The sequence below is a fragment of the Cyprinodon tularosa genome, unplaced genomic scaffold, assembly GCF_016077235.1.
Source record: "Cyprinodon tularosa strain WSP-4 unplaced genomic scaffold, ASM1607723v1 ctg66, whole genome shotgun sequence".
Classification (NCBI taxonomy): domain Eukaryota; kingdom Metazoa; phylum Chordata; class Actinopteri; order Cyprinodontiformes; family Cyprinodontidae; genus Cyprinodon; species Cyprinodon tularosa.
In genome coordinates this window covers 3,113,862-3,138,474 of record NW_024039407.1, presented here as the reverse complement: position 1 = coordinate 3,138,474, position 24,613 = coordinate 3,113,862, and the positions used below count along the sequence as shown (strand labels likewise).

The window sequence follows — 24,613 nt, the reverse complement described above, 5'->3', positions numbered from 1 at the left end:
CAAATCGGTCTCAATTTTCTTGAGACTCTCCTGACGTAGCTCGATACACAAATGCATTTTGTTATACAGGGGATGGTTTGCAACCAGTCACAGAGCTCCCTTGTATAAACCAATCACAAGAAAGTAATCCACGTGGGAGGACTATTTGCTCCGCCTCGGTCCAGTTTCGCGTCAGGCCAGCATATCCTTAGTAATACGAAATACATAGAGTTTCCTCCGTCTCCGTTCTCCTTACATCCAAGCATGTCATTTTATTTCCCGATTTATTCAGGTTTTTTGTCGTAGTTTGTGCATAAAACAAAAAATACATCATTCTCTAGGTTAGTTTTAAAAACAAACATTCCCTGTCCGTTAGATGAGGATCTTATTAAAGAATGATCTGCATTTTTTCACAGAGAATTAAATATTTACAGAGAGAGGATTCTAAAACCCAGTTGACAGGATATGAGATTTATTTGTTTATAGTTTGTTTAATATGAGCAAGATGCAGATCATTTTATTTATATATTTTTACAGCACATGAAGAACTACTGAAATTATTTTCAGATTACACATAAATAGATTAATAAATTCCGGCGGGGGAAAGGAATAATTTAGGGTTAGGATTAACTCGGTGATAACAACCTACTGGTACAATCTGAAGCCATTCTATTTATAATTGTTTATGGGCCAAAAATACTTTGGCGAATCATGAGCTGTGCATGTGTGGATCTTGTATGCTTGTGTGAATCGTGCTGTGTGTGAAGCTTATCCTGTTCATGCATAATGAGGCCAATTTGGCTCCATAATTTTAGGACAGGCTGACATACCAACCTGCAATGATGAGAGGATGGCCTCCCGATAAGTGACCAGAGTGGCAAAGGAGTGTGCACAGAAGTACTGGCTGAATCCAGCGAATGGCTTCAGAGACGCCACAGTAACCTGCAATCAGAGACAGAATTCACCTATAAGAGAAATGTCTTAAAGGAATAGTACATCCAAAACATGATTAGCCTTCATTTTCTACTCACCCCCATGCTGAACAACACTCTGGAGTACTTTCTTGATATCTCAAATGCATCTGGAGATCTGGGAGGCTTCTTGCTGTCTGCTGACATTCAAATAATGGAGGTCTATTGTGCCCCAGACAGAAAGGTCCATAAAAGTCCACAAAAAACGTGTCAATATTCCTCCATACTGCTCGTCCAATGTATTCCAAGTGTCCTGAGTGGGTAGCATCCAGAATTTACTTGAAATTAAGTCATTCAGAATGTTTTTAGAGCATAAACAGTAGTGTATAGGATTTCCTAAAAGCGCGTTCACGAGTCTACGGAAACCGCGGCATTCAGCTCAGCAAAGAACTCATGCTCTTCCTCAACACTGAAGTCCTCAGACATTTTTTCTTTCGTTGTTTCTTTCTTTGCACAGGTAAACAGCACATTTCTTCTTCTACGCTTGCATTATCGGCAGAGCAGACGCTGAATGCGCACTTTCGTCTGGTTTGGTCTGCCGCGGTTTCCGTAGACTCGTGAACGCGCTTTTAGGAAATCCTATACACTACTGTTTATGCTCTAAAAACATTCTAAATGACTTCGTTTCGAGTAAATTATGGACGCTACCCACTCAGGACACTTGGAATACATTGGACGAGCAGTATGGAGGAATATTGACACGTTTTTTGTGGACTTTTATGGACCTTTCTGTCTCGGGCACCATAGACCTCCAGTATTTGAATGTCAGCAGACAGCAAGAAGCCTCCCAGATCTCCAGATGCATTTGAGATATCAAAAAAGTACTCCAGAGTGTTGTTCAGCATGGGGGTGAGTAGAAAATGAAGGCTAATCATGTTTTGGGTGTACTATTCCTTTAACTTATTTGAAAAAACTGTAAGGAAGAAAATCTTTTGGAAAAAAAATGTGAGTTAAGAACAAGGTTTAGATCCAGTACTGACTCACCAGGGAGCACATCCTCTGGCCGTACCATTCCACCATCCTCTTGCGTGGATACTGCTTCTGTGCTTTGTAGGATACGATGATGCCGGGCCACGGGGAGAAGCCATCTATCTCACCCCAGACCAGGTCCCCCTTTACACATAAGGTAGGGGGGTTAAGTAGGGTTGGTGAAAACAGACAGACAACTTTCCCACATCTCATATATTCAACCTTAACTTTGGTTATTCTCATGTACTCTACTTTGCCTGATGCAAACATTTTTTTCAGCCTCAAAAATTTGTAAGAAAACACTGGCAGGATGAATCCTTAGCATATATTGCTTTTCACATGTACGTACGTTTTTTTGTGAGTTTTTTTTTTTTTTAAATAGGCTTAGAATTTGCTCGGGCCCATTTAAAAATGCCTCTCTGACTCGTATCTCTATCACTGAACAGCCCAACCACCTTGGAGACTTCGATAGAGGCCTCAGACTGAGAAATCAAGGAGGAAATTGCCCTGCAGATGCAGACAACTGCTCTGCTTTTTTAATAGAAAAACTAATAAGATGTTGATCTGCTCTAATGTTTTTTAATATATATAAAAAAAATGCTTAACATTAGTCACACATAGAACAATAAAGGTAAGTTCATTTATGGTTCAGGCAACAACCGGTTGCTGGACTTTGACTAGGCCATTCTAACACATTTATCCTGTACATGTTGCTCCATCTAGCTTATTAACTAAAAAAACAGCATGATGCTGCCATCACTGTGCTTCACCCTGGGGAACATGTGTTCCCAGGGATGTCCACAGTTAGATTTTTTTTTAACCACACACTGCATTTGTCCCAATGCTTTTAATTTATTCTCTTCTGACCAGAGTTCCTCCTTCCACGTTTGCCGTGTCCACTTATGGCTTAAAGCCTTTAGGGATTTTTATTTCTCTTTTTCAAAGAATAAGAAGTGAAAGTTGAAACCTGTCAAGAGATTTTCCTACAGGAGCTGTCGATCTATGTGTCCGCTCTGTCAGTCATTTCAGCTTTAGAAACATGTACATGCAGCATGTGGAGCACTAATCCCAAACATGTTCACCAGAAACAGACTTACAACTGATTTTTCTGCAAATTCTTCAGAATCGGGTAGTATGGTTGTTGAATCCAAGCCCTCTTCCTCTTCATCACTTGTCACAATGAAAATAAACTCTCCTTGTTGGATTCCATCTCCTGAAAACAGTGTTGACAGAACAATTCCTTCAAAAGGGTGGATACAGTCTGAGTTTTTTTCGTTTGTGTGTGTGAAATAAGAAAGGACACGTTCAGCTATATGTGTTACAAATATAAGAACATCCAGCAGTAAAATAAATTATCTTTGTGTTCTTGCTGATTTGTGCATCAGGTCCCCTGTCTGTCAGCAGCAGTGTGTACCAGTGCTTTAAAGGGTTGGTTATACTCCTGCAGCAGTGTGTCGCAGTGAGCTTGTAGTAGGTATGATGCAGATATTTTTTATTTATACCCAATTTTGAAGCATGACCACGCTATGTTATTCTATGCACAATCACAAACTAGCTGTGGGTCTAGATAGGCCGAGGCGGTCAGGAAGTGGAAAAACGCAAGGGGGTGGTTTTGCGCGACAACGGAGGGACATGAGGGCAAAAAATAGGGGTGTCAACAATAATCGATTCAGCGATGCATTGCAATGCGGGGCATGCACGATTCAGCATCGATGCGGCAACGTGCCATAATCTATTATGTCACTGTTTATTTTCTGGCCTCAAATGGACAAGTTTCAATTACTTCTGGGGGCATACCAACAACAATCAAGATGGCTGAGGCGGAGGGAGATGACCGCGATAGACGGGTAGGCCTAATTAAAAACGCACCAAAAGCTTGGAAAGCGGATATCTGGGCACATTTCGGATTTTACGAAGTCAATGGGATTTTGATGCATCGCAATGCATCGTAGAATCGAATTGAATCGAATCGTTACCTGGTGAATCGTAATCGAATCGAATCGTGCGGGCAGTGCCAATGCACACCCCTAGCAAAAAAGAACAGGGATCCAAGTGGAAAAAGGGTCCCAGCGTTCTCACACACCTCGCTCTTTTAGCTGGTCCAACTTCAACTGTTTTTTTTCTGCAATGGCAGTGATACAAACAAAACAAGCCAGTATGGTACCAAACAGGAAATACGGATAGTGTAGAGCAGATGTAGATTTGACCAATCAGATGCCTCCTGTCTGCGGCTATGCAGTTTCTCTCTGCATAGCCGTGTGTGAAGTACTGCTGGCTCTGATTGCCTGTTTGTTTTTTGGCAAAATGTTCATTGGATTTGTGCTTATCTGACTGTTTTCATATTATTCCCCAACTAAATAAAAAACTGTAAAAATGTATTAATATCTAGAGACTATTAATACCAGGGGGTGAAATGCAGCTCCAGATGAGCAGAGCATGTGGCGACGTCACGAGTACGCTTCTGTTCCTATTGACCGATACTTATGCTACGTTCTCCCGTTCTCCCAAGTCCATACTTTCCTGTGTTCTTCTCAAAAACATACTTGGCGAAGACACAAGTCCGTATTCGCGTTCTTGTAAATTGAGAAATGGTCAATGAATAAAACAAATTAATAAAATGTGTAAATAAGCAGCAGTGTTGAAAAACTGTCCACAAAGGCGTTTTATGAAGCAGCTCATTGCCCATGAGCAGGATGACTGCCATTCTTCAAGGATAAATTCGTGACTCAGTTTTTCAATAAAGGTTTGTTACCCGATTAGTTCAAATTACCTGTAGATTATTAACCTGCTGAGTAAAATAAGCTTGCTATCTACAACAATTACTTAGTTAATCCTACTCAAGGTAGGAGGGAAATCATGATGTCAGCCGGTCGGGCACTGTTGTACGTCTTAAACAGAAAATGATTGCAAGTTTTTGTATTATTTTGTTTTCTTTTTTCTTTTTCAATAAAAATTAAACCAGGATTAATCCAGCATTTTTTGAGCCTGTTGTGTGTCTTTAAAGGGATAGTTCGGGATTTTTGACATGAATCTGTATGGCATCCCCATCACCAGTGTCATGCAATCACACTGACTTACCCCTGGCAGCATCCTGTGAGCAGAGTTCTCGTCCAGCTTTGGTCAAGCCGAAAGTAGTCCGGCAGGTTTGCTAGACCCAGCGAAATAAAACGTTTCTCTTCCCAAAACATTATGTGTTCAAAAGAGTGATATTTTTGCATCCCAAAAACATTGTAGTGGAAAAAGCCACACGTCGTTATCACTTGGTCCTATTTTCTCTCTGTTCGTATCAGTGCGCGCCGTTATTCTGACAGCGAGCTCAACTTTGAGGAGGGCAGGGAAGTCGCTGTTGTTTGTGATGCAGACAGCAGCTGCTGCAACTCCGACATCCTCATCAAAAAGGTTCTGTATCTCGGGCATTACTAAATCCCACTCGTGGCAACAGTAGCATCCACCTCTGTCTGCATTAATTCGCACTTGAAACAAGTGCACCATGATTTGTCGGCCACCCTGGATATCGCAGCTCCAGCTGTGGCTCCTGCGGCTCCGGCTTCAGCTTCCATCACTTCTCTGTCCACCCTCTCTCTTTCTGCCCGATCTAACTCCATTTGTCGAAGTTCATCGTCAGTGTACTCGGGTTCATAAAGATATCCCTTTGGCTCTAAGTGGAAGTCGATGTTTTCCTCGTCGCTCTCGTAGTCAGACATCTTCCCCAGTAGTAAACAATCACGAATCAAACAGGTAGGCCCTTAACCTGACAACAGCCAGATGCATGCCTCGCTCCGCCCAGCTAGGAGCTAGGCGGAGCGAGACATGCATCTGGCTGTTGTCAGGTTAGTAGGCCCTAGCTGTCAGGTCATGGTGTCGCGCGCACTGATACGAACAGAGAGAAAATAGGACCAAGTGATAACGACGTGTGACTTTTTCCACTACAATGTTTTTGGGATGCAAAAATATCACTCTTTTGAACACATAATGTTTTGGGAAGAGAAACGTTTTATTTCGCTGGGTCTAGCAAACCTGCCGGACTACTTTCGGCTTGACCAAAGCTGGACGAGAACTCTGCTCACAGGATGCTGCCAGGGGTAAGTCAGTGTGATTGCATGACACTGGTGATGGGGATGCCATACAGATTCATGTCAAAAATCCCGAACTATCCCTTTAACTACATACTGAGCCTAAGCAACTTTGCCAGAAATTGCTAGCAGCGCCCCTGATTCCAGTTAACTGGTCTTACTTTCTGAGGTCATCGGCGGGTCTGCAGAGGATTGTCTAGACTCTTCTGTAAAATCCACCAGATCTGAGAAAACAGGAAATGATTCAATAGGTTGGTGCAAACCAATTGAGTTACAGTAGGTTTTATGAAATCTGTAGGAGGCTCCTGGAACCTGAAAGACGCACCTGAGAAGTTGTCTGTCTCGTCCGTTTTCTCCATGCTTCCTCCATGCTTCAGCTTTTTATGAGTTAAAAGCTTCCCTGTAGGACTGCTCTCCTTCTCTGATGATTCCTGATCCACTGTCACTTTTCTTTTCTGGTAGTTAGAGTTTTCCGGCAAAAGTGGCGTCCTCCGGTCCGTGCCCGAGTCCTGCCCCAATTTTTCAACCTGCGGCGAGGCTGCGGGGGTTTTCTCCACATTTGGATTAATTTTGATGTTCTTGTATGCCTTGTGAGAGGAACAAAACCAAATCAGGTCTCATCTCTCTTCATTACATTAATAAAAACAAAACAAAAAAAACACAAAGACCAGCACTCTGCAGCCATAGATGCTTTGTAAAAGTTATTAAACAGTAATCTGGTTCTGGCTAAATTCAAGCTAAAACCAACACAACAAAAATTCCTCTAATATCAATACCTAATGATGTCAGAAAGTGAAAAAATAGAAGGTAGGAGAGATTTACGAAAATGTGGCTCTGAAGCAAAAAAAAAAACATGCATCAATAGAAAGTAAGGGTGGGCGTACAGAAGCAGCCTTGTTTGTTTCTGTGCTTCAGCATCCAGACAGAGGTGGGGTCTGAGCTTCCTCTCTAGTCACAGCGGGTAGAAGTTTAGTTTTTCCTTTGAATGACAAAGCTGCATCTGATTTCATTAGCAATCAGCCTCCCGGGCAAAGCCGAACACGCCCAAACCATAACACCTCCACCACTATGCTTAAAGGAAAAGTCCAGTCACATTCAGAATACAAACTACTGAAAGTATTTTAAATATGAAATGATAAAATACTTTTCAATAAATGAGAAGTGTTTTTAATTAAGAGTAATTTCATTTGAATGTGCTTTACTGGAGACATCCATGTTTGTCAAACAGCACTACTGCTACCTACTGGTTTGTGACGTCACGGTGCGGTATCGGCTGTCATGTGCTGTATCTGGTGTTTGTCACAATGCGCTATTATCCATGAAGCCGACACCCAGTGCACTATGTGAAGCAGAGAGTATCGGATTAATAACGCGTTTTTTTTCTCTGGCGAGAAGTTCGATGGCAAATCCTGCCTCTTCATTTTGGCAATCCAACGACGAACCCGTGGTTGGATCATAAATCGGAAAGGTGAAGTAACTAAATTTTTTTTTCACCTTTACCCGATGTATTCCAACATCCAGCTGCCACGCACGTGGGCATTGTCAGTTTAACTATAGCTCTGGTGAATTTCAATGGTGAAGTCCTCTGGAAATCTTTAATTGTGATGCCTGGAAATCTTTAAAAGTGATGACTTTTCTGTTGGGTCAGACAAGGTTTTCGCCTGAAGGTTTGCAAAATATTGCATCTCTCTGAGGAATTATTACATACTGTTCAATAAATGATGTAATTTTCATCTAAATGTGTTTTACTGGAGGCATCCATGTTTGTCAAAGAACACTACTGCCACCTACTGGTTTGTGACGTCACGGTGCGGTATCGGCTGTTGATCAAGGCCCAGTAGTGTCTCTGGTGTTTGTCACAACGCTCTATTATCCAAGTCATCTTGAAAACATTCGTCTTCCAAATGTTGGCTACATATTACGTGTTTTTTCTCTGGCCAGAAGTTCGATGGCAAATCCTCCCTCTTCAAGTTGGCGATCCAACGACGAACCCGTCCGTGGAGGATCAGGAATCAGAAAGGTGGATTAACTCTTTTTTCTTCACTTTTATCCGATGTATTCCAACATCCAGCTGCCATGCACGTGGGCATTGTCAGTTTAACTATAGCTCTGGTGAATTTCAATGGTGAAGTCCTCTGGAAATCTTCAATAATTGTTGTTGATTGCAGATGTGTCTAGTAGTTCCCATTGATTTTGCTTGTAAAGCGGGTAATATGGCGCTAGGCTTACCGCACGTCACTGTGACATCACTGTCGGAAGATGTAAAGAGGGAGGCGTTACTATAATGTCCGGTCTCGGACTATGTGATCGGCACGAAAATTATAACTTTTATATATTTACTGATTAATGCTAAATTCATTAAATCAACACAAACGTATTCATTTTAGGTACAAATAATGACTAATTGGTTATTCCGTGCTTACCGGACCTTTCCTTTAACAGATCAGCATAGTGTTTTTAGTGGTTCCTTCTGATATTCCGTAAAAATTCAAAAAATATCCACTGATATATAAGACAAATCAGGGCATTCTGCACAATTTTGGACTTGGTTTCCAAGATTTGAAGACGTTTCGCCACCTCTCCAGGAAGCTTCCTGGAGATATTTCTTGAATTTTTAAGGAATGACTATGACCTGGATGACTGAGGACCTTCATCAGCATATTCCTTCTAATACTTTTGAAGTTTGGTAAAGCTATTTTGTTTTCTTCTTCAAAAACTTTATTTCCCCCAATACGGTTCTTAATTCTATATCCTGACTGCACAATTTCTTACCAGTTTTATGGGTACTATAAGTTAGTCTCTTTTTAAACTTTAACATTTCATAATTTTAAGTGACATTTTTTTTTTGTATTTATCCAAAGCAGGCTCAGAAGACTCAGTTATCATAAGTCTTGATGGAAGCTTTAGGTTATCTAGAGAAAGATAAAAAGTGAAAAATGAAAAGAGAAGAAAACTATAAGCTTTTTCACAGCAGGAGAAAACTGGTTGTGATTCTGTGAATATTTCTTATTCATCAGCAGTAGACCTCTTCTGTGTAGCTACTGCTTGCTAATCTTAATGTTGTCCATTGCCACTTCTGAGATTATTCTCATCTTCAAGCTTCTTAAATATCTTTTTCACTTTTAGGGGTATAGCTCATCATCTAATTTTTCAACAATTTCAATTTTTGGTAGAAGAAACCCTGGGATTCTTTATTACAGCTAATAAAGCAACAAAACTCTCCTGAAAAATGAGAAACACCAGTGTCTCAAAGCTCCCGCTGCTCTGAAGCAACGAAGATTGCGCAGCAAAAGAGTCAAAAAATGTCTGTCTCCCACTAAAACCAGGCTGGACGGTCCGACCTGAGCAGATGACACCATGGTGTTCTTTCAGGACATCTTCAACCCGTCCTGTGATCAAAGCTGAATCTCCTGAGCTTTATAGAGCTGCCTATGAGAGCAGCTGTTCCAACTCACCTGAGCAAACACCTGACTCATGTGGAGAGAGCTGGGCAGGGCCAAGAGGGTCAGAAACAGCTTGTGCAAAGTGGGCCACCGTTTCACTTTGCCTAAAATCTGCACAGACAGAAACAAAAACTTTTTGGGTTAATGATCACCAGCAGCTGTGAAACCTCGTCACTCAAAATAAACTGAGCTCTTTCGTTTTACTTGCCCAGTATAATGTTTGATAAATATAGTTCCTAATATTCATTTTTGTATATATATCAATGAAACATGTTTGTTTTTTAAATGTTTTATTGTAATTCAGTAAGTTTCCAGGTTCCTGGTGTGTATATGCATGCGTCAGATAATGAACTCAAGCCTACATTACCGTGTTAACATGCTTTTCAATCCTTCCTGCACATTCTTTTCAAAGTAAACTTTGCTTTAAACTGGTGTGTGCTTGGAAAAATATAAATTGTAATGTTAAAAATCTAAAAAAAAAACTTGACAGGTTAAAAACTTACACTACTACTACTCACCAATTTAACATGTTTAGCTCTATAACATTTAAATGCACTACTACAATGTCTAAGAGAAAAAAAATTTATGAAAACTTTTTAGTGTATGACCACTGTACAGAAGTTTGCCATATGATAGAAATATTTACACTGTGCGCATACAGTTATTATTTTCCTAATCCCTGACTGATAGTTTTTAATCTAGCATGTATTATAGTATAGATTAAATTCATCATCCAGCTGCCGCTCTGCAGAAGTCTCTCCCCAAGAGCTGAATCACGCCATCTAGCGGCTTTTTCAAATCACGCGAGAATGTGTACAAAACAACAAAAATGGCGATAGCAACGCTTGTGGGTCACTTTCAGCGAATGTAAGTGATTTTAAAGTGATCTTGAGTGATAAATAAAAAAAATTTTTTGCGATCATTGCACTTTCCCGGCGGGCAAATGCAAAGAAATTAGTTCTCTCCTGACAATAAAAACTAATTGCCCCGGGAGATCGGGCAATGGTTAACATCGAGCCCTGATTAGGAATAGGGCTGGGCAATTAACTGCATTTGCAATATAATCGCAAATCCCAGAGGCACTGATTTTTAATCCCACTATATTGAACATGCAAGACACTGAATTTCTCCCAACAGCCCTATGGGTGCTTAGTAAACCCTTAAAGTGGGTTTGTTGCCACACAGAATGGTAGAGAGAGTAGCATCTAGCAGGCAGATCCATGCATGCAAGTGGAAGTAAACACTTTTTCCCACCATAGTTACACTGAAATCCTGTTACATTGGGCTTTGGGCAAGCAAGCTTTCAATAACCAAAAGCAAAAGAAAAATAAAATAAATAAAAAATACAACTAGAAAGTAAGGTTGAACAATATCTAATAAATGTCCAACCAATATTCGTCAGTCCAAAAAATATTTGTGCAGGTGACTGTGGGCAAAGACAAGCACCCCTTCAGAGCGTGTCTTCTGCTCACTGGTAAAATTGTTAACCACTAACACACAATATATACCATAAACATGATTGTTTTCTTGTCAGAAATATATTAGCTCCGTCCAGTGGGAATAGTTTCCTCTTTTGCAGTTGTTCTGACAATGAAGTTATTCGATCTTTATTCATTTGTTTATCTGAACACACAAAATAGCACAGACTGCAATCTGTGGTGGAGATTCTCCTTTTTTCTTCAATAGAGGAGAAAATTCTCCTCATTTCTTTTTTCTGTTGTTAAATTTTGCATTTGTTGTGATTAAAACGGATCTGTAACAGAGAGAGCGGTCTGTAAACAAGCTTAAAATAAAGATGCCTTTTTCAGGTCCTGGTTCAGCTTTTAAAAAAAGAATCAAAAAAAAAAAACTGCTTATTTATGGTTTGGATCTGTTCTTTCTTTACGTCTCAAGTTTAAGTTGATAAATCACTGCTGCGTGTTGCAATGTAGGTCCAAAAAGGAAAGAAAAGCGCTCTTAAAAAAACATCACTGAAGGGCTGAGTCTATCGTCGACGGTCGATTATTCGGCCAATCGCCGACTTTACTACAAAGAACACTTACCTTTTGATTTCCAGGTCATAAGTATAGTTAAAAGAGGAGTTCAAAAGTTAGAAATCTTACCGTAACCCAGCCAATACATCCCTCACGCTTTCTCTGTTCCTTCTTTAAAATGTTGCAGCCTTCTGTCAGTTCCTGCTCTGCAGCACTGACCGCGCAGAGACCCAGCTGAGCACCAATCATTGGCAACCCTTCCCAAGGAAAATCTTTCTGTAGGAGAGACAGTGTTGATGAGAAAATACTACCCCTAGTACTTTACAGCAGAATTCCCTACAGTCAGCTCCCAAAAGTGGAACAATAATCCATAGAGAAACATTTCAGAAATCAATTCAGTTTATTTATACGCCAACAATTCAAAACACGTCATCTCAAGGCCCTTTAAGCCGGCCATACACTGTGCGATATTTTCAATCTTTGTACTCAGCTACAGCTCAAACTGTACGACGAAACTACAGGGTTTAAAAGGTCACAGCTCACAATGCATGTTCTCACACTGTGCAGCCCGACGCTCTGATGCATCTACCTACTCACACTGCAAGTCCAAAAAAAACAACTCACGCTAGACTGAGTGCCAAGAGATGGCGCTGGTCGCACTTGTCAAATTGAAAGACAAAGAACTCCCTTGTTCGAGGTTTTGGTAAATTGGCTCGTAGCTCTGGTAAAACAGCAGGATTTGTCCACAAACACCTCAAGACGACCGACTGAATTTCAAACGGTTTCACAAAGTTTGATTTTGTCCCGCCCTTACGATTCATGATGGAAGGTAGTCGTGAGAGGTAGGGCTGGGTAAAGAAAAAACAAAAAAACAATCGATTTAATAGATTTTGAATCGATTCCTTTACATTTTTGCAAAATCGATGTCTAGGGATTGAGATCGATTCATTTTATAGTGACCTGCGTGACGTTCACATTCAAATAAGCAGGAAAGGTGCACCAAGGATTACTTCAAGCCAGACAGCTGCAAATATAGCCAATAGGTTGATTGAAGACATTAACAACTACAGGGTGGTTGTTGGTCAGCCCCCATTTGTTACAGACAATGCTGCAAATATGGTTTGTGCAGTGGAGATAATGCAGCTCATGCATGTCTGCTGTGTCACGTCTGCCTGGTTGAGTGATCCTTCTCTTTTTCACTTTTCACAAACAAGTTTGCACTTATGGGACAGTTTCGTTCACATCTCATTTTTAAACTGTCTGATTTACAAGTTTGCACTTTGTGTTTAATGTCACAGGAAAAACAAAATACATGAGCATTTTGAAACACAGTTGAACCACTTTCATTAATGTAAAAACAGATCGAATCGAAATTAATCGCAAGATAATCGCTTCATGCTTTTTTTCCCTCCCATTTATTTTTATCCATTTGCTCCTGGGTGTAATTCTCCCTCCCGTGCTGCAGTGGCAGTAAACCTATTTTGCCCTCCTACCTCGCTTCCTGGTTATACTCTGACAGCAGTGTGTTGCAGTAAGCTTGACACAGACATTTTTGATTTATGCTCAATATTGAAGCATGGTCTGTACTACACTGTGGGTCTAGATACGGTCGAGGCTATGAGGAAGTGGGGGCGAGTTTAGTCCGACGATGGAGGGAGATGAGGGCCAAAAAGAGCTCTTCTAGCTCACGAGTTGTTTTCCGCAATTTCAGTTATAAAAACAAAACAAGCCCGCCTCCTGTCTGCAGCACTGTCTGCGGTGAGCTACAATTTGGGAGAGGAGCAGCGGAGCGTCTGTGGAGGGTGCGGGGACGTCTGGAGCCGAGTTATTGCATTGCAATCATTGCACTGATTTTGTGCAGTATTTTTTTGATGCAAGGCCTTTCAGAATCTATAACGCAGGGGTATTATTATTTTTCAGCGAATTAGGTTTTAATAGGAATAGGTGGAATGCAACTTCTCTACTTCTGTTATTTGTTTTGTTTCTAAAAAAAAAATGCATAACAATATCACAGCTTTCATTGATTTATTTCAAATTTGAAACATTGTCTAGCCTGTAAGGTGTAAAAAAAAAAAGAAAAAAATGAACCAATTAATCGAATCGTGGTGTATTCTTGAGTATCGAAAATAATCGAATTGTTGGGTCAGGAAATCGCCATGATGGATGTGATTTAAACCCCTACTCATTACCCCTATAGACTGCACGATGCAGGAGGCACAATGAAACTCAGCCTGATAGAAAAATTCTCGCACGACTGGAGAATGGGCTCTATGCACAGCTCCACTACTTCCTGAATTTAATGCAGCTCCTTTGTTTCCTGTCTTTCATTACTGGACGAACTGATTAATCCAGGTGTGTCTGGCCAGTTACTTAGGTCATACACACCTGGATTAATCAGTGCATCCAATCATGAAAGACAGGAAACAAAGGAGCTGCATTAAATTCAGGAAGTAGTGGAGCTGTGCATAGAGCCTATTGGCCCAAAAACAGCAAAAATAAATAAAAAATTAATCGTACAGTGTATGCCCAGCCTAACAGAGATAATTCAACCAGATCATCCAGTCAGACTGGTTTAACGTTTTCTATCTAAGGACTTGACAGCAATGCTTGTAGCAACAGTGGAGAGGAAAACTCCCTTTTAACAGGAAGAAACCTCCCGCAGAACCAGGCTCAGTGTGAGCGGCAAAAGCAGAAGGTGCGCCCTGATTTGGTCCACATGATGTAAACAAGTAATAATTACAGATCTACCAATCAGCAAGACACTTCTTCAATAGCAGAGCTCTGCTGCTTTAATGTTATTTTTTTTAAGCTGCTGTTATAAACTCCTCTCTACAAGCTAGTATGTTTACATTAATGCACACTAGTACATCTGAAAAAGCAAGTACAGATTAACTTTAAGCAGGGCCTGATTGAAATGTTTTATTTTTGATACGATACTGATATTGCAGCTTAGAGTAGATATTGATCTGATATGATAGCAGCAGAAATCATACATACCTACTCATCTTTTCTCAATGTGACACATAAAGGTTTATGAAGTAGAATTACTCAAACAGAGAAAGATAGTCAAGAGCAATCGGTATGAAAAAACTGTAGATCCGTTAATTAACCAATGGGTTCATTAACCTTTTAACTTAACATAAGCAGGATGTTTTAATTAGCAATTTTAGATGCTGCCCATAATCCTTATGAATTTTTTAGCTGATATCAGGCCAACTTCCAATACCAATATTAGATCAGGACGTTTCTACTTAGTTAAAGGTTATAAAAGGAAGTCATAAAGGCTTAAATTGTGTTAGCATGGTAAATTGCATCCTGTAAACAAATATAAAATTGTAAAAGGTTGAAAAAGACTGATGCGCATGAAGGGTTCAACCTTCCTGCTGTTCAAAAGATTTTTAACCAACTTAAATTTTTTTTTCCTGGATAGATTTGCTCTTCTTGATCAGGTTCCTCTTACTAGAATACAGTTACCGGTAATCTACAATTTGCTTCAACATACAGATATTCGATTGGATTCGTGCATATCTAATATGGTTGTTAAAATAGAGCAAAAATACCTAGAATAGACCCCAAAAGGCATGAGCTGTAGAACTACTAATGTAGCATTAGTGTAATCTGATTGTCAAAATATCAAGTGAGGATCAGGAACTGGACAGGTTTTCCATCATTTGACGGAGCTTTTGGATTTGCATAAGGTTGAGTTACATATTATATCAGTCTAACGTGATGTAATTTATCCCATTTTTATTCTTTATCTAATTCCAACTAATTACAAAACACTTGAATTCACCATTAAATTGCAGCTGGATGGAAATCTCCCCTGGTCAGAGGGATTCGTAAGAAGTGTGGTTTGCAGCATTTAGAATCAGGCTTGGACTGACAGCTCGTCATCCATAAGAGAAGGCATCGGCTGGAGGTGGGACAGTGGCGGAGGCCTCTCCAACGTTTGCCGTAGGAGGGGTAAAGGCTGATTTATACTTCGAAACCAGGTCCTCTGCGTAGGTGTTGCAGTAAACAAAAAGCCGTCCCCGCCCCCTCCGCAGAGACTCTGCTGCACCTCTCCCAAATTGTAACTGACAGCAGACAGGAGGCCGGCTTGTTTTGTTTTTATGACTGAAATTGCGGAAAATAACTCGTGAAGTTTGACCAGCTAGAAGATCAAGGTGCGCAATAACGCTGGGACCCTTTTTCCACCTGGATCACCGTCATGTCCCTCCGTTGTCGGACTAAACTCACCCCCACTTCCTCATCGCCTCGGCTGTATCTAGACCCACCGCGTATAGCGCAGACCACTGCGTCAACCACCCTGTGACACACTGCTGCAGGATTATAACCAGCCCTTTAGTGTCAGTCAAAGGCTTCCTGACACTACTTCCCGTCTGATCGTTTCTGCAAGGCCCAATCAGGAGGAGGCTTACAGAAGAGGTTTGTCTCCACATAACCTGTCAAAACACATTTTTCTTCATGCAAGGAGAAAATCAGTCCAAGGAAAAAGGCGCTTTAGGGAGCGTAGCCGCCCTCGAGCGTGGCCCCGGGATAGAAAATCAAGTGCGCGGTGAGATCCCGAGCGTGCATGGGAGGAGCTAGCATACGGAAAGCGATTTTCTTCAAGTGGCAGTTTCTCACACGTGTGATTTTGTTGAGCGGTGGTAGATAAACCATGTGCAAAAGTTGTTTAACATAATTACAAGTATGTTTATTTTGCTCGCGGCCATTTTGAAATAAATGTGATGACATACCTCGACACTAACATTCTTTATATCATCATTGTTGTCAGGGAATTATGTCCATATCTGATTGCTCCTAAAGGCTGGTGAACTTTCTGGGTAAATGTTTTAAGCTATTAATGGTTCTTTACTTCTTCTCTAAATGTTTTCACAAATATTTCTTCCAGCTGCAAATACTTGACAAATGGGAAAAGAAGGAAAATGTTTTGGTTTGATCCAAGTCCCTGTATAGACAGAAAAGGGAAAACAGGAAGAAAAACAGTTCTTACATTGATGCTTTCTGGATTTTTCAGCATGTTCCCAATCTTCCTCACTGTGACATCACACAGTGGAGCTGGAATGCTCTCCAGCAGACTCCACAGTGCTGCTTTGTAGAAAGTCTGGGCATTCTTTAGGAAACTAATCTTGACCTGTTGTTCGATATTGGAACCAGAGACCATCATCAGTTCCAAAGCCTGTACGCCGATATTCACCTCGTAAAATGGAAGCAGATTCTCACTTTGAGGCAAAGTCAACTCCTGCTTTAAGAAGGGAATGGACACTGACGGCTTGTAGATGCTGGCCATGTAGGACTGCAGCAAAATGAAAGCCAGCTGGAGCTCCCCGCTCAGATCTGCTTTGCCCGCCTGCTGTAGCTCTTGGAGGGCTCTGAGTGGCTCCAACGAGTGGGAAAGGAACAAAAACTGGAGTCTGAATGCGTCGTCCATCAGCTGGATCTTGATTCGGTTCAAGGGCTTTGTCTCTTTCAGGGATTTAAAATATTCCTGCAAATCCTGCCAGTGAGCGGCCATCTTCTGCACGCTGTATGTGATGAAGAAACAGTGTGCTGAGAGTGGAAGACGGGGGTTATATGACCCAGCGTCAGCAAACACCTCTTTCAGACTGTCATTAACGGAAGGGCATCTGGTGTAATGGCGATGGATGTCTGTAATCAGGTCCACAACTTGGCTGAAGGAGGCCGTGATTCCAGCTTGGCAGGCTCTCTCTGCTATCTCAGGGATGCTGCAGAGGGACAATAACTTTGGGCTGAAAGACTGGAGCCTGGTCACAATCACCCGGGTTAGGTACGGCTGTGGAACGTTGCAGTAAAAAGCGGCAATGTTGTACAGCGGAAGCTCATACTTTCTCAAGACTTCGACTAGAAGCCAAGCGTCAGAATAAACAACATGCACCATGGCGTCTATGTCCCGGTTTTGAGCGCCGTCAATGCCCATGTGCAGAGTGTGCAGCAGCTTCACCACACTCCTACCTGAGCAATCATTAAAGTAGCCGATCAGCAGGAAGGTAGCGCGCTTCCCTCCCCCCAGCTCCACCCCTACATACAGGTACACAGAGTAAGGCCTGTCTGTTACAGCCTGCATCACATCCTGTGGATCTGCAGAGTAAACTTCATGATCGAAGTTAGTTCTGATGAAATTCACCAAATCCTTTCCAGGACTCTTTTCCTCCATAGCAGCGTCTTCTGACTGCAAGCTCCGGATATCCTGTATCTGGATTTCCATCTCCTTCATCGACGTCTCGCTCTGTTGAGATCCCTGCTCGTTTGACACAAACACCACATCCTCCTCCTCATCATCAGATGTTAAACAGATCACAGTAGAGCTGTTCTGTTTTTCCGCCATTTCAAAATCCATACTTCTTTTCAGCTATTTGTTCCCAGGCGAAGGAGGCAGGATGAACGCTCACCGGGTTCTAAATACAGAGAAAACAAAGGTGAATAAAAACAACCTTAAGTCAGTCAGTGAACTAATAAATAATCAAACCATCAGACATGCAGATGGGAGATGCTTTCTCTTAAATTATAAGGTTTAAAGATCTTTTACACAGTACAGCGGAGGCCATCAGGGATTTTCCTTTAATTTAAACAATAGCTAAGCGACATCATGGCAGGGTTTCTACAAGTTTCACTAGGAGAAATTTAAGACTTTTTGAGACCCTTTAATACAACTTATAATAAAATGTAATATCATTTTTAGGGGCATATGGGAAATAAAAGGAGAATTTCTGGAATTTAAGAAAATTAGTTTATTTAAGTCAGATGGAATTTCAGTTCCCACCTACACACAGGACTGTTTTGAGGTGTGTATAAATGCAGAACAGTTGTGGTACGTTCACACCGAAGGCGAATTTGCAGCAGGTGCAAAGCTCAGTGAGGCGAAGATAGTAACAGGGTTCCTACAGCATAAGGCAAGTTAAGACTTTTTATTGCCACTTGAAATAAAAATTTAAGACAAAATTCACAAGAAACATAAGAAACAACTTAACCTAAAGGTTTATTTTAACATTAACCACTGCATTAATGTTTCAAAATTTGAAAAGCTTCCCATACAGGAAGAAAGCTAAAAACACACAAATGACAGATATATTTTAACAATTATTTAACTAAATTCACAAACTTTGTTTTAGCAGGGAACAAAAAAAAAAAATCAGTTTTAAAGCCACAACATAACCAGTGTAGTTAGTATGTTTGATTTGGTGATAAGTGGAGGCGTTGCAGAGACAAGGGTGGAACTAAACTGAGAAATACCGGCTGTTTCTCCGTAACTCCATTTTGACGCTTTGTGTTTCGCACTTCGCATGTGCGACTCCACTGCCTTAATTCCCATCGTTTCGAGCTTGAATCGCTTCTTGCACAAAATCCACTGTGCCTCATGTATGTCCCCTGTGTTTAGCCATGGAGAAAACTCTTGGCTGGAGACAATTTTGGTTACATTTACACTTGCTCATATTTTCCAGACAAAAAGTTAATGGCGCATCTCCCAAATGTCCCGGCCGCAACAACGCTTTTATTGGTTCCACCATTATTGGGCAGAACCAATAATGGCAAGTCGTTATTTTTTTTTATTTAAAAAAATTGTAAACTTTAATGTTTTATTTAGATTACAAAAATAATTTATGAGGTTTTAAAAAATTAAGTCCTACGAAAGACTGATTTAAGACATTTTAATACCAATTAAGGCCTCAGTTTTATTTTGAAGAATTCAATGCCTTTTAAGACTTTTATGCTGCGTTCACACCGGGGGCAGCTGGCGCGACAGAAGCAGCGAGTTTACATGCAAAGTCAATGGTTGACGCGCGTCAAGGCGCAGCAAAAGGTCCCACGGCACGTTTTGAGCTGCAGACGCAGCGCGTCTGAGCAGCTGAAGCAGCGCGTCGGGCGCGTTTTGGCATCTGACGCGCGTGACGCGCCGCAAACGCGTTGCTGCTCGAGATGGAAAAATTGAATTTTTGCTGCTCGACGCGCCGCGTCAACCAATCAGAGAAGCTGATCTGGGAGCTGGCTGGGAGAGAGACACAGCGCTGATGACACAGACCGCTCTGATTACTCCTCTTAAACAGTTTATTAAAGCATAATTAACTTAAAATATATACATCTGCCGGCAGAATATGTTCGCTTTTATTATTCTGGTGCCTGCAGATCGGATTATTTAGATGAAAAACACCTACCAGCCGCCGCGGTAAACCGCGAGGAGGCGACCCGGCCAGAGGCTGCTGATGAAGGGATTCCTTCTGTCGGCGCACCGCTGGTATGTGGGGGTCTGAGCGGCTCCGACAGAAATAACATCGGGAGACAGGATTGTAATCTGGATGAACTGACTGCACTGATTAAGTTTTCAGGTGTATTTTCTCACTTAAAAACATATTAAAACTACTTTACTCCCACTGATCACAGCAAATATAGCTGCAAGGCAGAGAAAGGATAGAGAAGCTCCGCCCAACGCGCGTCAGACACACTTTTGCACCGCGCAGCCAGAGCAGCAAAGCTGCTTCAGACGCGCGTCAGAACTAACTGGTACAAGCAACAAAAATGAAGCAGCAGACGCGATTTTGCTGCTTTTGCAGCGTCCGGTCTGAACGTAGCATAAGGACCCGCGGGAACCCTGAGTAAGCAAATGGCACGACTGTTGAATACAGTGAAACTACATCTTATTTGCTGAATATGAGCAGAAAAATCTGAACATTTGTTCGCATTGCCACGGTGAAATCTAGTCAGTGACCAGATGTTCCTGAGAGCTAAAGTGAAGGAGGCAGCAGAGACAAGCTTCTTTTAATCAAAACTGAAGATAAGAGAAAATAATGTTGACAAAGGATGAAGTGGGGATTGCTCTTAAGTTTGGTTGATGCTTAAGAGATGCAAACAAAAATTTCAAATCCTTTCTTCAAATTTGATCAAGTTTCATTTACTGTTTCTCTCCAAGCCTTTAGTTTGCACACTTTCCACACCACAGTAACTATAAAGTCCTGCACAAAGGAGTCTAAACAAGCAAATTTAATTTTAGTTTGCAAAAAAAGTCCCAAAAGTTTCCAAAGAGAGTGAGCCACTGTATCTGCCTTAAAAGTCAGTGGGCATGTTTCCATTAGCTTTTTTCTAATGTGAGTTTTAAAGCACTGCATCAGAAAAGCTTGATGAAAATGCTGAAATCCAGGGGAAAAAAAAGAACTTCCAAAAATTCCTACAAAGGTTTTTACCCTCACTTGATCTGTTTTTTTGGATTTTGAGAAAAAGGGATTGAGGCTTAAAGTGGGACTAATCAGCTGTTTCTGCTGTTGGCAGCTTCCGAGATGTTCCTATTATGCGTGTAGACATGGCTGTAAGCAATATCTCATTTATTAAATCTTTCCTCCATCACCAATCTGTGGTTGCGGCAAGATTGGGGCCCCTGCTTCCTGTTTATTACAGCCACGCAGGACAATGTACTCTGATTGCGTTACGTTTTGTGTCACTTGGTTAATTTGCTTTAAACCAAATGAAAACTAAACTGCAATTTCACCTCATCTATTTTTCAAAACTTTTAAGTTTCCCTAAAATTCGCCTTTCAGTTGGAAGGAAACGCTGCTAAGATTCAAAGTGACCTAGAATTTATTCACTACCTGCTACACGGGTATTCAATAAAAAAGGATCCAACAGCAAGAGGCTGCTCAGCTGCATTGATCTAACTGGTGACTGTAATGATATTTATAAAAGGACAGTTAACAGGCAGCTCTTTAATTATGGTAAAAAATGTAACAGTTTATTTTATGTTGTTGGCCTTGTCAGAGGTTAAGAGTTTCCAAATAATGCCATCACTATGAACCCAGATGAATGAAAAAGATAAAGCAATGTAATAAATCTAATGAGATTGGAAAATTTGATTTATGTTCTAGGTTTTGTTGTTGTTTGTTTTATTATATTTTGGTGGGGATTGTTTTTTAATCAATAATTCAACTCTGTTAAAGTGATGAATTAACAATATACAAATTTTGCCCTAACATGATGTTTTTTTGTCTTATTAGAACATAATTTGTACTTTTATTTGGTTTCTGCAGAGGGTTACCGTTTTCAGCTCTGTTACTACCTACTGAATGAATTCAATGTTGCATCGGTAGACTTGACCAAAATTTCTCGGACATAATCAACAGCAGGTTAGATGTAAAAACATAACCTGAAATAATAAAAAAACAAAAAACAAAACAGGCATCAATGGATTCTAAAACCACAAACAGCATTACCTCTGTCCAGGAAACAAATGCAAAGAGCATCCTGCAACTTCATGAACAAATCATTACTTTCCAGTAAAACCAGTCATATAAAGGGATTATGTCATGACATATTAACTTTTTGACCTTATAACTATATTATGATGCTTTTTCTTCATAGAACCATGCCTAAAACTGTATTTCACTTCATTTATGTATGTCTAAGTAATCCCCATGAGTTCTGAGGCCATTACTATTTAATGCAGGGCAATAATTAAGAATAAAAGAATTTTAAAGAATTGTGCAACTGCGAGAGTGCTTTTAAACATTTACCAAATATGGATTTATATTTTTGAATAAAAAGCAAAGAGACAATTTAACAGAATGGAATACTGTTAAACTAATGTAAAAACATCAACATTTAGCAAATGCTTAAGTGAAACAATGGCAACGTACCTAGAGAGTACAGTCAATGTTGCGTTTTTTTATTTTATATTTTTATTAACTTCTTTTTTAGCTGGGCCATCATGCAAACCTTAAAACAGTAGAAAAACATAGATAGCTAAAGATGGCAAAGTTAATCTAATTAGAAGCTAAACCTTAAATGCACAACGGAGCGTTATTCCTGATCCTTCCTCCCAGCAGCTGTAAGACAATATAACCATCACCATTTCCAACAACCTCAATAAGTTGTTACATGCATGCTGATTTTTGCAGTTTCTGTCTTAGTCAGGTAAATAACATGCTGCGGTCATTTTGCACATCTCTGATGTTGCTGCTATTTCTTAAATACCCATTACTGTAAAAAAAAAAAATGTCTCTCCAGGTGCACAGTATTTTAATTGTAAAACACTGTACTGTACAGTACAGTATTTTATTTTTTTTTTTTTTACTCTTCACTATTATGATATTTTTATACACTTTTCTAAGGTCCACACTTGTATGACCACTTTTGTTATAATATTTTTGCTGCTTTAACGCCAGATTTTGCCCATTGTGGGACAATAAAGGGATTTTCTATTCTATAATTATCATCAGCAGTTTGTAAACCATTTAAAAAATATAGCTTAGTTTAGTAAAAAAAAAACCTATACACGACCCATAATCCCTACTTTTCCAAGCCAAGTTGTTTATGTTGGATAAGAGGACATGTTGGATAGGAGGACAGTACTTAGGTTGTCGGCTTCCGATTGGTCAAAAGTCAATTGCGTCACATTCTTTCACCAACCAATCAAATCGGAGAGGGTCGCTTTTCAGCCAAGACGAATAATTTAAATACGTTTCTATGAAGCGCTTTAAACCGAAGAGGAACAGAAATGGGACAGCTGGGAGTTCAGGGCAGAACAATGCAAAACTAAACAATGACGGGTTAGCCCAACTGTCCTTCGTCACTCACACGGCTTTAAACTATCCAAATCTTAGATAAACTAAACTATTCTAACGTTATAGTTGCGAAAGGGCCTAAAACACCAACGGCGAGGATCACAAATAAAAGAAAGAATTGTTAAATGAGCACCAGTTTTATCTAAGCTCACTATACGACTTAAAAAAATAATAACTTCCCTAATCAACTTGTCAATTCACCATTACATTTACGTACATAAAAACGAGCGTTTTCTAAGAATACGATTTCGAAAATACCTCAGTAGCACATCGGTAATACATTATTTTTCTTGTTTGTCACTTTAAGCATTTATTTAAGAGCTTTTCCCGAGACCACCAAGACAGTAAATTAAGCATTTACTCTGTGAGATGCTAACCCATGTGTAGTTTATTATACGGACGGACGCTTAGTGAACTAAACCAAAGGATGATGTCAACGCTTTCGATGAAGCAGGTTCAACCATCATCCCTTACCAAGCTAGATTGTTAGTTCGTATGCTAAGATTTCCTCTAACGACAAAAAATGAATCCTTAAGTTGTGAAACGTGTTTAAAACTACACGCTAAACTTACCCACGCCGATCGGTCCTCCTTCGCTCCCTCCCTCCGACTCCCAAAACACCGAGGTGTATCCTTCCGCCGAGGGCACCCTCCCGCTTCCCAACAGCGATATTTCAACAAGATTTTCCCGCTAAATTAACCAAAGAGACCCTAAAAATATCTGGTTTCTTACAATGATCACATTAGACTATTAACTGATGCCTGAAATGACCGTCGGGCTTTGGAAATTACATCTGCTTTGTTAAAACTAAGCAAATCCTTATAAACGTTTCCCCTTGAGCCGCCATTGCAGCTAGCCTTTAGCTAGCGCGTAATGGCTGGGATTCCTAATGAAATGCTTTGCTCGCACAACGCGAATGTTAAAAATATACATATATTATCCAAACTTCCTGATAATAATAATATCGAAAGCAAATATATTGCAATTTATAAGAACACAATTAAGTCGGGCCTGTTTGAAACGCAAAAATCGGACACTTCATTTGATCGAAGGCCACAGGCGCAGATTAAAACCATTGTTTTAACGTTTTATCCTCTTCGTCCAATTCAACTCAATTCCATCCAGTCCACCTCTCCATAATGTTAATATCTTGTACACTTTTTGTAACGTTAGAATCAGACTTTTATGTATTCATTTCAGATAGATTTAGTCATTTATGCAAAAAGTAGTGCCTAACAGTGACGTGGCCAGGGATGATAAACGTTTGTGTTTTGGAGGCGGGGGATACGTTGGTATTTTTAACGGCCGAAAGCGTTACCCAGTTTTTCTTCACAAACAGCTAAATCAGTCAGACTGGATGGTGAAAATCAGTTTCCACATCCAGATTAATGTATGAACTTCTAGTTAGGTAGATAATGGATGTTCTTTGTTCTTAAACACTTCATTTTAGCTCAAACTGTATGTCCTGCTTGATAATAAACCTACAACCTCAAAACTGCTTCTTTGAGGACTGCTGTTCATTTAGTCTACATCTTGGTTGTATCTGTTCTATCAACTTTGAACAACCACCCAGTCACTGTTAAAGAGACGGAATGCCCACAGCATAATGGAGCCTCTACAGTTTAACTGTGGCAA

At 40.4% G+C, this 24,613-nt stretch overlaps 1 protein-coding gene across 1 annotated transcript in view; it reads right to left on the bottom strand.

Moving 5' to 3' along the window:
• Positions 1-23,706, bottom strand: part of LOC119799454 (DNA (cytosine-5)-methyltransferase 3B-like) — a 41,232-nt gene extending 17,526 nt beyond the window's left edge. Inside the window, exons 1-9 of the mRNA XM_038309355.1 lie at positions 23,551-23,706; positions 16,408-17,830; positions 11,538-11,684; positions 9,448-9,546; positions 6,318-6,579; positions 6,154-6,216; positions 3,017-3,132; positions 1,935-2,063; positions 814-921 (exon numbers count right to left, since the gene is read on the bottom strand). Coding sequence (XP_038165283.1) covers positions 814-921; positions 1,935-2,063; positions 3,017-3,132; positions 6,154-6,216; positions 6,318-6,579; positions 9,448-9,546; positions 11,538-11,684; positions 16,408-17,772 — 2,289 coding nt within the window. The 5' untranslated portion in view covers positions 17,773-17,830; positions 23,551-23,706. The remainder of the gene's footprint in view (positions 1-813; positions 922-1,934; positions 2,064-3,016; positions 3,133-6,153; positions 6,217-6,317; positions 6,580-9,447; positions 9,547-11,537; positions 11,685-16,407; positions 17,831-23,550) is intronic.
• Between the last annotated feature and the right edge of the window lie 907 nt (positions 23,707-24,613).